Source organism: Salvelinus fontinalis, chromosome 7 (genome assembly GCF_029448725.1).
Source record: "Salvelinus fontinalis isolate EN_2023a chromosome 7, ASM2944872v1, whole genome shotgun sequence".
NCBI lineage: Eukaryota > Metazoa > Chordata > Actinopteri > Salmoniformes > Salmonidae > Salvelinus > Salvelinus fontinalis.
Window position 1 is genome coordinate 67,073,551 of NC_074671.1, and position 14,117 is coordinate 67,087,667.

Here is a 14,117-nt window from a genome sequence, read left to right on the forward strand (position 1 = left end):
TAATACTGGGTCCTGGTTTAATACTGGGTCCTGGCTTAATACTGGGTCCTGGCCTAACACTGGGTCCTGGCTTAATACTGGGTCCTACTTAATACTGGGTCCTGGTTTAATACTGGGTCCTGACTTAATACTGGGTCCTGGTTTAATACTGGGTCACGACTTAATACTGGGTCCTGGCTTAATACTGGGTCCTGGCTTAATACTGGGTCCTGGCCTAATACTGGGTCCTGACTTAATACTGGGTCCTGGCTTAATACTGGGTCCTGGCTTAATACTGGGCCCTGGCTTAATACTGGGCCCTGGCTTAATACTGGGTCCTGGCCTAATACTGGGCCCTGGCTTAATACTGGGTCCTGGCTTAATACTGGGTTGCTGGTTTGAATCCGTCTCGAAAAGTTTGGCCAGAAACGTTGGTGTTGCTGACTTACTAGGTCACAGTTCCTCCCAGGAACAGGAACAGGAACAGGAACTGGAGTTTATAGTCAATGTAAATCCATGTTTTTGTTATTATTGAATAATGATGTTATTGATTGTTTTATTGATCAGACATCGACGAGTGTTCGGACCCGGATCACCAAGCCGGCTGCAACCAGAAGTGCTACAACTCCCCCGGTAGCTTCCGCTGTATGTGTGATGATGGGTACCGGTTCAGAAACAACGACAAGATCCACTGTACCGGTAACAATTACTGTTGTATAGATCCACTGTACAGGTAACAATTACTGTTATATAGATCCACTGTACAGGTAACAATTACTGTTGTATAGATCCACTGTACAGGTAACAATTACTGTTGTATAGATCCACTGTACAGGTAACAATTACTGTTGTATAGATCCACTGTACAGGTAAGACTTACTGTTATATAGATCCACTGTACAGGTAACAATTACTGTTATATAGATCCACTGTACCGGTGACAATTACTGTTAAATAGATCCACTGTACAGGTGACAATTACGGTTATATAGATCCACTGTACAGGTAACACTTACTGTGATATAGATCCACTGTACAGGTAACAATTACTGTTATATAGATCCACTGTACAGGTAACAATTACTGTTATATAGATCCACTGTACCGGTAACAATTACTGTTAAATAGATCCACTGTACCGGTAACAATTACTGTTATATAGATCCACTGTACAGGTGACAATTACTGTTATATAGATCCACTGTACCGGTAACAATTACTGTGATATAGATCCACTGTACCGGTAACAATTACTGTTATATAGATCCACTGTACAGGTAAACTGTACTCCAGTTTAGACTCTAGTTTAGACACTAGATTTGTAGGCCCAGACTCTAGTTCAGACTATAGACTCGAGTTGCAGGCCCAGACTCTAGTTTAGACTATAGACTCGAGTTGCAGGCCCAGACTCTAGTTTAGACTCTAGATTTGTAGGCCCAGATCCTAGTTTAGACTCTAGACTCTAGAGTTGCAGGCCCAGACTCTAGTTTAGACTCTAGTTTAGACTCTAGATTTGTAGGCCCAGACCCTAGTTTAGACTCTAGAGTTGCACGCCAAGACTCTAGTTTAGACTCTAGATTTGTAGGCCCAGACCCTAGTTTAGACTACACTCTAGAGTTGCAGGCCCAGACTCTAGTTTAGACTCTAATTTAGACTCTAGATTTGTAGGCCCAGACCATAGTTTAGACTACACTATAGAGTTGCAGGCCAAGACTCTAGTTTAGACTCTAGATTAGACTCTAGATTTGTAGGCCCAGACCCTAGTTTAGACTACACTCTAGAGTTGCAGGCCCAGACTCTAGTTTAGACTCTAGATTTGCAGGCCCAGACCCTAGTTTAGACTAGATTTGCAGGCCCAGACTCTAGTTTAGACTCTAGATTTGCAGGCCCAGACTCTAGTTTAGACTCTAGATTAGACTCTAGATTTGTAGGCCCAGACCATAGTTTAGACTCTAGACTCTAGAGTTGCAGGCCCAGACTCTAGTTTAGACTCTAGTTTAGACTCTAGATTTGTAGGCCCAGACCCTAGTTTAGACTCTAGACTTGCACGCCCAGACTCTAGTTTAGACTCTAGACTCTAGAGTTGCAGGCCCAGACTCTAGTTTAGACTCTAGACTCTAGAGTTGCAGGCCCAGACTCTAGTTTAGACTCTAGACTCTAGAGTTGCAGGCCCAGACCCTAGTTTAGACTCTAGACTCTAGAGTTGCAGGCCCAGACTCTAGTTTAGACTCTAGATTAGACTCTAGATTTGTAGGCCCAGACCCTAGTTTAGACTCTAGACTTGCACGCCCAGACTCTAGTTTAGACTCTAGACTCTAGAGTTGCAGGCCCAGACTCTAGTTTAGACTCTAGACTCTAGAGTTGCAGGCCCAGACTCTAGTTTAGACTCTAGACTCTAGAGTTGCAGGCCCAGACCCTAGTTTAGACTCTAGACTCTAGAGTTGCAGGCCCAGACTCTAGTTTAGACTCTAGATTTGCAGGCCCAGACTCTAGTTTAGACTCTAGACTCTAGAGTTGCAGGCCCAGACTCTAGATTTGCAGGCCCAGACACTAGATTGTACTCTAGCTTTACAGACCCAGACCGTAATTTAGACTAACAGAGGGAGATGGCTGCCCAGTGCAGTGTTACAGAAGACTGTTTAAACCTCAGGGCCACCAGTGCAGTGTTACATAAGACTGTTTAAACCTCAGGGCCACCAGTGCAGTGTTACATAAGACTGTTTAAACCTCAGGGTCACCAGTGCAGTGTTACATAAGACTGTTTAAACCTCAGGGTCACCAGTGCAGTGTTACATAAGACTGTTTAAACCTCAGGGTCACCAGTGCAGTGTTACATAAGACTGTTTAAACCTCAGGGTCACCAGTGCAGTGTTACATAAGACTGTTTAAACCTCAGGGCCACCAGTGCAGTGTTACATAAGACTGTTTAAACCTCAGGGCCATTGACCATGGCTGTTACCAGAAACAGGCTTCAGTCTCAATGACTGTTTCTGCTTGTGTTAATGTTTGTGTTGATTGTCTCATGACTAAACCAAACCTCCATATTTAACAACTCACACTGAAGATGGCAATATGTCTGTGTCTCCTCCTGTATCCCAGATAGTGTCTGCTGTACCCCAGTATCTGTGAGGAACCAGCTATATGTGTCCCCTCCTGTATCCCAGATAGTGTCTGCTGTACCCCAGTATCTGTGAGGAACCAGCTATATGTGTCTCCTCCTGTATCCCAGATAGTGTCTGCTGTACCCCAGTATCTGTGAGGAACCAGCTATATGTGTCTCCTCCTGTATCCCAGATAGTGTCTGCTGTACCCCAGTATCTGTGAGGAACCAGCTATATGTGTCTCCTCCTGTATCCCAGATAGTGTCTGCTGTACCCCAGTATCTGTGAGGAACCAGCTATATGTGTCTCCTCCTGTATCCCAGATAGTGTCTGCTGTACCCCAGTATCTGTGAGGAACCAGCTATATGTGTCTCCTCCTGTATCCCAGATAGTGTCTGCTGTACCCCAGTATCTGTGAGGAACCAGCTATATGTGTCCCCTCCTGTATCCCAGATAGTGTCTGCTGTACCCCAGTATCTGTGAGGAACCAGCTATATGTGTCTCCTCCTGTATCCCAGATAGTGTCTGCTGTACCCCAGTATCTGTGAGGAACCAGCTATATGTGTCTCCTCCTGTATCCCAGATAGTGTCTGCTGTACCCCAGTATCTGTGAGGAACCAGCTATATGTGTCTCCTCCTGTATCCCAGATAGTGTCTGCTGTACCCCAGTATCTCTGAGGAACCAGCTATATGTGTCCCCTCCTGTATCCCAGATAGTGTCTGCTGTACCCCAGTATCTGTGAGGAACCAGCTATATGTGTCTCCTCCTGTATCCCAGATAGTGTCTGCTGTACCCCAGTATCTCTGAGGAACCAGCTATATGTGTCTCCTCCTGTATCCCAGATAGTGTCTGCTGTACCCCAGTATCTGTGAGGAACCAGCTATATGTGTCTCCTCCTGTATCCCAGATAGTGTCTGCTGTACCCCAGTATCTGTGAGGAACCAGCTATATGTGTCTCCTCCTGCATCCCAGATAGTGTCTGCTGTACCCCAGTATCTCTGAGGAACCAGCTATATGTGTCTCCTCCTGTATCCCAGATAGTGTCTGCTGTACCCCAGTATCTCTGAGGAACCAGCTATATGTGTCTCCTCCTGTATCCCAGATAGTGTCTGCTGTACCCCAGTATCTGTGAGGAACCAGCTATATGTGTCTCCTCCTGTATCCCAGATAGTGTCTGCTGTACCCCAGTATCTGTGAGGAACCAGCTATATGTGTCCCATCCTGTATCCCAGATAGTGTCTGCTGTACCCCAGTATCTGTGAGGAACCAGCTATATGTGTCTCCTCCTGTATCCCAGATAGTGTCTGCTATACCCCAGTATCTCTGAGGAACCAGCTACATGTGTCTCCTCCCCAGATAGTGTCTGCTGTACCCCAGTATCTGTGAGGAACCAGCTATATGTGTCCCCTCCTGTATCCCAGATAGTGTCTGCTGTACCCCAGTATCTGTGAGGAACCAGCTATATGTGTCTCCTCCTGTATCCCAGATAGTGTCTGCTGTACCCCAGTATCTGTGAGGAACCAGCTATATGTGTCTCCTCCTGTATCCCAGATAGTGTCTGCTGTACCCCAGTATCTGTGAGGAACCAGCTATATGTGTCTCCTCCTGTATCCCAGATAGTGTCTGCTGTACCCCAGTATCTGTGAGGAACCAGCTATATGTGTCTCCTCCTGTATCCCAGATAGTGTCTGCTGTACCCCAGTATCTGTGAGGAACCAGCTATATGTGTCTCCTCCTGTATCCCAGATAGTGTCTGCTGTACCCCAGTATCTGTGAGGAACCAGCTATATGTGTCTCCTCCTGTATCCCAGATAGTGTCTGCTGTACCCCAGTATCTCTGAGGAACCAGCTATATGTGTCCCCTCCTGTATCCCAGATAGTGTCTGCTGTACCCCAGTATCTGTGAGGAACACGCTATATGTGTCTCCTCCTGTATCCCAGATAGTGTCTGCTGTACCCCAGTATCTCTGAGGAACCAGCTATATGTGTCTCCTCCTGTATCCCAGATAGTGTCTGCTGTACCCCAGTATCTCTGAGGAACCAGCTATATGTGTCTCCTCCTGTATCCCAGATAGTGTCTGCTGTACCCCAGTATCTGTGAGGAACCAGCTATATGTGTCTCCTCCTGTATCCCAGATAGTGTCTGCTGTACCCCAGTATCTGTGAGGAACCAGCTATATGTGTCCCCTCCTGTATCCCAGATAGTGTCTGCTGTACCCCAGTATCTGTGAGGAACCAGCTATATGTGTCCCCTCCTGTATCCCAGATAGTGTCTGCTGTACCCCAGTATCTGTGAGGAACCAGCTATATGTGTCCCCTCCCCAGATAGTGTCTGCTGTACCCCAGTATCTGTGAGGAACCAGCTATATGTGTCTCCTCCTGTATCCCAGATAGTGTCTGCTGTACCCCAGTATCTGTGAGGAACCAGCTATATGTGTCCCCTCCCCAGATAGTGTCTGCTGTACCCCAGTATCTGTGAGGAACCAGCTATATGTGTCCCCTCCTGTATCCCAGATAGTGTCTGCTGTACCCCAGTATCTGTGAGGAACCAGCTATATGTGTCTCCTCCTGTATCCCAGATAGTGTCTGCTGTACCCCAGTATCTCTGAGGAACCAGCTATATGTGTCTCCTCCTGTATCCCAGATAGTGTCTGCTGTACCCCAGTATCTGTGAGGAACCAGCTATATGTGTCTCCTCCTGTATCCCAGATAGTGTCTGCTGTACCCCAGTATCTGTGAGGAACCAGCTATATGTGTCTCCTCCTGTATCCCAGATAGTGTCTGCTGTATCCCAGTATCTGTGAGGAACCAGCTATATGTGTCTCCTCCTGTATCCCAGATAGTGTCTGCTGTACCCCAGTATCTCTGAGGAACCAGCTATATGTGTCCCCTCCTGTATCCCAGATAGTGTCTGCTGTACCCCAGTATCTGTGAGGAACCAGCTATATGTGTCTCCTCCTGTATCCCAGATAGTGTCTGCTGTACCCCAGTATCTCTGAGGAACCAGCTATATGTGTCTCCTCCTGTATCCCAGATAGTGTCTGCTATACCCCAGTATCTCTGAGGAACCAGCTACATGTGTCTCCTCCCCAGATAGTGTCTGCTGTACCCCAGTATCTGTGAGGAACCAGCTATATGTGTCCCCTCCTGTATCCCAGATAGTGTCTGCTGTACTCCAGTATCTGTGAGGAACCAGCTATATGTGTCTCCTCCTGTATCCCAGATAGTGTCTGCTGTACCCCAGTATCTGTGAGGAACCAGCTATATGTGTCTCCTCCTGTATCCCAGATAGTGTCTGCTGTACCCCAGTATCTCTGAGGAACCAGCTATATGTGTCTCCTCCTGTATCCCAGATAGTGTCTGCTATACCCCAGTATCTCTGAGGAACCAGCTACATGTGTCTCCTCCCCAGATAGTGTCTGCTGTACCCCAGTATCTGTGAGGAACCAGCTATATGTGTCTCCTCCTGTATCCCAGATAGTGTCTGCTGTACCCCAGTATCTGTGAGGAACCAGCTATATGTGTCCCCTCCTGTATCCCAGATAGTGTCTGCTGTACCCCAGTATCTGTGAGGAACCAGCTATATGTGTCCCCTCCTGTATCCCAGATAGTGTCTGCTGTACCCCAGTATCTGTGAGGAACCAGCTATATGTGTCTCCTCCTGTATCCCAGATAGTGTCTGCTGTACCCCAGTATCTGTGAGGAACCAGCTATATGTGTCTCCTCCTGTATCCCAGATAGTGTCTGCTGTACCCCAGTATCTGTGAGGAACCCGCTATATGTGTCTCCTCCTGTATCCCAGATAGTGTCTGCTGTACCCCAGTATCTGTGAGGAACCAGCTATATGTGTTTCCTCCTGTATCCCAGATAGTGTCTGCTGTACCCCAGTATCTGTGAGGAACCAGCTATATGTGTCTCCTCCTGTATCCCAGATAGTGTCTGCTGTATCCCAGTATCTGTGAGGAACCAGCTATATGTGTCTCCTCCTGTATCCCAGATAGTGTCTGCTGTACCCCAGTATCTCTGAGGAACCAGCTATATGTGTCTCCTCCTGTATCCCAGATAGTGTCTGCTGTACCCCAGTATCTGTGAGGAACCAGCGATATGTGTCCCCTCCTGTATCCCAGATAGTGTCTGCTGTACCCCAGTATCTGTGAGGAACCAGCTAAATGTGTCCCCTCCTGTATCCCAGATAGTGTCTGCTGTACCCCAGTATCTGTGAGGAACCAGCTAAATGTGTCTCCTCCCCAGATATCAACGAGTGTCTGCTGTACCCCAGTATCTGTGAGGAACCAGCGATATGTGTCAACAACCCTGGCATGTATGAGTGCCAGTGTCCCTCCGGCTTCAATTACAACTTCAGCTTGCGTTCCTGTTTGGGTGAGATGCCACTCGACTGCACCCACACTGACCACATGACAAAGACACTAATCACAGACAAGAACATTCGTATTTTATTTAACCTTTATTTAACTAGTCAGTTAAGAACAAATTCTTATTTACAATGACGGCCTACCGGGGAACAGTGGGTTAACTGCTTTGTTCAGGGGGAAGAACGACAGATTTTTACCTTGTCAGCTCGGGGATTCGATCTAGTAACCTTTCGGTTTCTAGTCCAACACTGTAACCACTAGGCTACCTGCCGCCCCTAAATATACAGTCTGTCAAATTGAAAAAAATGTCCGAGACAATTATATTCAAGGACCTAATGGAACGTTTGATATCAACTGATCTTAACCCTGTACCTCCTGTATGACCTCTGACCTCTCCGTCTGACGCTCGTGGTTGTCCCCAGACGTCGACGAGTGCGAGGTGGGCGTGTGTGAGGGCGTGTGTGTGAACACGTTGGGTAGCTACTCCTGCCTCTGCGACGGCCGCCGGGGCCTGCGGCTGGCGGAGGACCAGCGTTCCTGTGAGGTGATACCGGTGTGTGTTCAGCTGTATGACTACAAACACTCTGAGATGCTTTACCTGGGAGAACAATTCACCGGAGGGCCTGTCATATACCTCCGCTTCAGACTACCGGAGAACACGAAGTAAGGGGGTTTAAACACACCGAGACAGACACACACACACACCTGCTGTGGAAGTCCTGTTCACTACACAGCTGTACCCTAAATCGTCCCGGGTCGTGTTGTCTCCAGGTTCGCTGCAGAGTTTGACTTCCGTACGTTTGATCCAGAAGGGGTGGTTCTGTACGCAGAGTCTTCCCAGGACTCGTGGTTCATGCTGGGGCTGAGGGGAGGACGGATCGAGGTCCAGTTCAAGAACCAGCACTCCCTAAAGGTCACCAGCGGGGGCAAGGCCATCAACGACGGACAGTGGCATGTGGTAGGACTGGCTCGTGGATTACATCACTGATTACTTTTTACTGTCACTAGCGGGTTATATTAGTCATCTGTCCAACCTGACTACCTGTCTTTTACTGTCACTAGCTGGTTATATTAGTCCTCTGTCCAACCTGCCTGTCTTTTACTGTCTCTAGCTGGTTATATTAGTCACCTGTCCAACCTGACTGTCTTTTACTGTCTCTAGCTGGTTATATTAGTCCTCTGTCCAACCTGACTGTCTTTTACTGTCTCTAGCTGGTTATATTAGTCACCTGTCCAACCTGCCTGTCTTTTACTGTCACTAGCTGGTTATATTAGTCCTCTGCCCAACCTGACTGCATGTCTTTTACTGTCACTAGCGGGTTATATTAGTCATCTGTCCAACCTGACTACCTGTCTTTTACTGTCACTAGCTGGTTATATTAGTCATCTGTCCAACCTGACTACCTGTCTTTTACTGTCACTAGCTGGTTATATTAGTCACCTGTCCAACCTGCCTGTCTTTTACTGTCACTAGCTGGTTATATTAGTCCTCTGCCCAACCTGACTGCATGTCTTTTACTGTCACTAGCTGGTTATATTAGTCATCTGTCCAACCTGACTACCTGTCTTTTACTGTCACTAGCTGGTTATATTAGTCACCTGTCCAACCTGCCTGTCTTTTACTGTCACTAGCTGGTTATATTAGTCATCTGTCCAACCTGACTGCATGTCTTTTACTGTCACTAGCTGGTTATATTAGTCATCTGTCCAACCTGACTACCTGTCTTTTACTGTCACTAGCTGGTTATATTAGTCACCTGTCCAACCTGCCTGTCTTTTACTGTCACTAGCTGGTTATATTAGTCCTCTGCCCAACCTGACTGCATGTCTTTTACTGTCACTAGCGGGTTATATTAGTCATCTGTCCAACCTGACTACCTGTCTTTTACTGTCACTAGCTGGTTATATTAGTCATCTGTCCAACCTGACTACCTGTCTTTTACTGTCACTAGCTGGTTATATTAGTCACCTGTCCAACCTGACTACCTGTCTTTTACTGTCACTAGCTGGTTATATTAGTCCTCTGCCCAACCTGACTGCATGTCTTTTACTGTCACTAGCGGGTTATATTAGTCATCTGTCCAACCTGACTACCTGTCTTTTACTGTCACTAGCTGGTTATATTAGTCATCTGTCCAACCTGACTACCTGTCTTTTACTGTCACTAGCTGGTTATATTAGTCACCTGTCCAACCTGCCTGTCTTTTACTGTCACTAGCTGGTTATATTAGTCCTCTGCCCAACCTGACTGCATGTCTTTTACTGTCACTAGCTGGTTATATTAGTCCTCTGCCCAACCTGACTGCATGTCTTTTACTGTCACTAGCTGGTTATATTAGTCACCTGTCCAACCTGCCTGTCTTTTACTGTCACTAGCTGGTTATATTAGTCCTCTGCCCAACCTGACTGCATGTCTTTTACTGTCACTAGCTGGTTATATTAGTCCTCTGCCCAACCTGACTGCATGTCTTTTACTGTCACTAGCTGGTTATATTAGTCCTCTGCCCAACCTGACTGCATGTCTTTTACTGTCACTAGCGGGTTATATTAGTCATCTGTCCAACCTGACTACCTGTCTTTTACTGTCACTAGCTGGTTATATTAGTCACCTGTCCAACCTGCCTGTCTTTTACTGTCACTAGCTGGTTATATTAGTCCTCTGCCCAACCTGACTGCATGTCTTTTACTGTCACTAGCTGGTTATATTAGTCCTCTGCCCAACCTGACTACCTGTCTTTTACTGTCACTAGCTGGTTATATTAGTCATCTGTCCAACCTGACTACCTGTCTTTTACTGTCACTAGCTGGTTATATTAGTCATCTGTCCAATCTGACTTCCTGTCTTTTTGCTCAGATGGGTTTGATCTCAATCCAGTGTTAAGATGAAGTTGGAGGTTTACATCCACTTTGGTTGGAGTTATTAAAACTAGTTTTTCAACCAACTCCACAAGTTTTTGTTAACAAACTATAGTTTTGGCAAGTCGGTTAGGACATATACTTTGTGCATGACACAAGTCATTTTTCCAACAATTGTTTACAGACAGATTATTTCACTTATAATTCACTGTATCACAATTCCAGTGGGTCAGAAGTTTACATACACTAAGCTGACTTGTGCCTTTAAACAGCTTGTAAAATTCCAGGAAATGATGTCATGGCTTTAGAAGCTTCTGATAGGCTAATTGACATAACTTGAGTCAATTGGAGGTGTACCTGTGGATGTATTTCAAGGCCTACCTTCAAACTCAGTGCCTCTTTGCTTGGCATCATGGGAAAATGTAAAGAAATCAGCCAAGACTTCAGAGAAAAATTGTTGACCTCCACAAGTCTGGTTCATCCTTGGGAGCAATTTCCAAACGCCTGAAGGTACCACGTTCATCTGTACAAACAATAGTACGCAAGTATAAACACCATGGGACCACGCAGCCGTCATACTGCTGAGGAAGGAGACGTGTTCTGTCTCCTATAGATAAACGTACTTTGGTGCGAAAAGTGCAAATCAATCCCAGAACAACAGCAAAGGACCTTGTGAAGATGCTGGAGGAAACAGGTACAAAAGTATCTATATCCACAGTAAAACGAGTCCTATATCGACATAACCTGAAAGGCCGCTCAGCAAGGAAGGAGCCACTGCTCCAAAACATCTCATCAGGCAGGAAGTTAAAGCTTGGTAGCAAATGGGTCTTCAAATGGACAATGACCCCAAGCATACTTCCAAAATTGTGGCAAAATGGCTTAAGGACAACAAAGTCAAGGTATTGGAGTGGCCATCACAAAGCCCTGACCTCAATCCCATAGAAAATGTGTGGGCAGAACTGAAAAAGCGTGTGGGAGCAAGGAGGCCTAAAAACCTGACTCAGTTACACCAGCTCTGTCTGGAGTAATGGGCCAAAATTCACCCAACTTATTATGGGAAGCTTGTGGAAGGCTACCCGAAACGTTTGACGCAAGTTAAACAATTTAAAGGAAATGCTGCCAAATACTAATTGAGTGTATGTAAACTTCTGACCCACTGGGAATGTGATTGAAGAAATAAAAGCTGAAATAAATAATTCTCTCTACTATTATTCTGACATTTCACATTCTTAAAATAAAGTGGTGATCCTAACTGACTTAGGAAAGTGAATTTTTACTAGGATTAAATGTCAGGAATTGTGAAAAACTGAGTTTAAATGTATTTGGCTAAGGTGTATGTAAACTTCCTACTTCAACTGTATATACAGTGCCAGTTAAAAGTATAAAAGTTTTTGAACACCTACTCATTCAAGGGTTTTTATTTATTTTTACTATTTTCTACATTGTAGAATAATAGTGAAGACATCAAAACTATTAAATAACACATATGGAGTCATGTAGTAACCAAAAAAGTGTTAAACAAATCATTCTTCAAAGTAGTCACCCTTTGCCTTGATGACAGCTTTGCACACTCTTGGAATTCTCTCAACCAGCTTCAGCTGGAATGCTTTTCCAACAGTCTTGAAGGAGTTCCCACATATGATGAGCACTTGTTGGCTGCTTTGAAGAATCTCAAATATAAAATATATTTTGATTTGTTTACTCTACAATGTAGGAAATAGTAAAAATAAAGAGACTGAGTAGGTGTCCCAAACTTTTAACTGGTACTGTTATATATGGGCGGTTGGAAATGACATTGATAGAAGCCACAATATATCACAATATTAAAGATGAGCTACCCCATAGAAAAATAAAATATTCATTATTATGATGTAATGTTGTTGTTGTGTATTGTTGTTGTTATGTAATGGTGTTGTTGTGTATTGTTGTTGTTGTTATGTAATGGTGTTGTTGTGTATTGTTGTTGTTGTGTAATGTTGTTGTTGTTGTGTATTGTTGTTGTTGTTGTGTAATGTTGTTGTTGTTATGTAATGTTGTTGTTGTTGTTGTGTAATGTTGTTGTTGGTGTGTAATGTTGTTGTTGGTGTTGTGTAATGTTGTTGTTGTGTAATGTTGTTGTTGTTATGTAATGTTGTTGTTGTTGTGTAATGTTGTTGTTGTTGTGTAATGTTGTTGTTGTTGTGTAATGTTGTTGTTGTTGTTGTTGTGAAATGTTGCTGGTGTTGTGTAATGTTGTTGTTGTGTATTGTTGTTGTTGTTGTTGTTGTTGTGTAATGTTGTTGTTGTTGTTATGTAATGTTGTTGTTGTTGTGTAATGTTGTTGTGTAATGTTGTTGTTGTTATGTAATGGTGTTGTTGTGTATTGTTGTTGTTGTTATGTAATGGTTTTGTTGTGTATTGTTGTTGTTGTGTAATGTTGTTGTTGTTGTGTATTGTTGTTGTTGTTGTGTAATGTTGTTGTTGTTATGTAATGTTGTTGTTGTTGTTGTGTAATGTTGTTGTTGGTGTGTAATGTTGTTGTTGGTGTTGTGTAATGTTGTTGTTGTGTAATGTTGTTGTTGTTATGTAATGTTGTTGTTGTTGTGTAATGTTGTTGTTGTTGTGTAATGTTGTTGTTGTTGTTGTTGTGAAATGTTGCTGGTGTTGTGTAATGTTGTTGTTGTGTATTGTTGTTGTTGTTGTTGTTGTTGTTGTGTAATGTTGTTGTTGTTGTTATGTAATGTTGTTTTTGTTGTGTAATGTTGTTGTGTAATGTTGTTGTTGTTGTGTAATGTTGTTGTTGTTGTTGTGTAATGTTGTTGTTGGTGTTGTGTAATGTTGTTGTTGTGTAATGTTGTTGTTGTTATGTAATGTTGTTGTTGTTGTTGTGTAATGTTGTTGTTGTTGTGTAATGGTGTTGTTGTGTAATGTTGTTGTGTAATGTTGTTGTTGTGTATTGTTGTTGTTGTTGTTGTGTAATGTTGTTGTTGTTGTTATGTAATGTTGTTGTTTAATGTTGTTGTTGTTGTGTAATGTTGTTGTGTAATGTTGTTGTTGTTGTGTAATGTTGTTGTAGATCTCAGTAGATGAACTCGAGTCCAGTATCAGTGTTAAGATCAGTAAGGAAGCTGTGATGAGCATCAACAGCCCTGAGAGTCTCTTCACGTCAGTTAACGGGAAACTGGAGACCAAGGTGTACATCGCAGGGCTGCCCAACCGCACCGGCAGCGTCATCAAACCGGTAAACAGCCCGCTGCCGCAACAGAACAACCATAGAACAACCACAGAACAACCATAGAACAACCACAGAACAACCGCAGAACAACCATAGAACAACCACAGAACAACCACAGAACAACCATAGAACAACCACAGAACAACCACAGAACAACCATAGAACAACCACAGAACAACCACAGAACAACCATAGAACAACCACAGAACAACCATAGAACAACCACAGAACAACCACAGAACAACCACAGAACAACCATAGAACAACCACAGAACAACCATAGAACAACCACAGAACAACCATAGAACAACCACAGAACAACCATAGAACAACCACAGAACAACCATAGAACAACCATAAAACAACCACAGAACAAACCATAGAACAACCACAGAACAACCATAAAACAACCATAGAACAAACCTCATCATAAACATTCAACCAATAACCACACAAATAATTAACAGATTTACACTTGACAACCGCAGAACGACCATAAAATAACAATTCCGTAACGGCAGAACGACCATCACACAACCACCTGATAACATTGATGTGACCCCCTGTATAGATCAACCCTCGTCTGGACGGAT

The 14,117-nt window shown here is 44.2% G+C and overlaps 1 protein-coding gene and 1 long non-coding RNA gene across 2 annotated transcripts in view; one reads left to right on the plus strand and one right to left on the minus strand.

Annotated features, from left to right (window-relative positions):
* pros1 (protein S) overlaps positions 1–14,117 on the plus strand; it is a 35,871-nt gene that overhangs the window by 10,346 nt on the left and 11,408 nt on the right. The window contains exons 6-11 of the mRNA XM_055930321.1: positions 547–678; positions 7,333–7,461; positions 7,877–8,117; positions 8,226–8,412; positions 13,366–13,530; positions 14,096–14,117. The exon at positions 14,096–14,117 is cut by the window's right edge and continues 147 nt beyond it. Of these exons, the coding sequence (XP_055786296.1) occupies positions 547–678; positions 7,333–7,461; positions 7,877–8,117; positions 8,226–8,412; positions 13,366–13,530; positions 14,096–14,117 (876 nt within the window). The remainder of the gene's footprint in view (positions 1–546; positions 679–7,332; positions 7,462–7,876; positions 8,118–8,225; positions 8,413–13,365; positions 13,531–14,095) is intronic.
* LOC129860011 (uncharacterized) lies at positions 8,902–9,615 on the minus strand. The gene is made up of 3 exons (XR_008760289.1): positions 9,221–9,615; positions 9,063–9,170; positions 8,902–9,012 (listed from the first exon to the last, which is right to left on the minus strand). It is a non-coding gene; the product is annotated as an uncharacterized LOC129860011 (long non-coding RNA).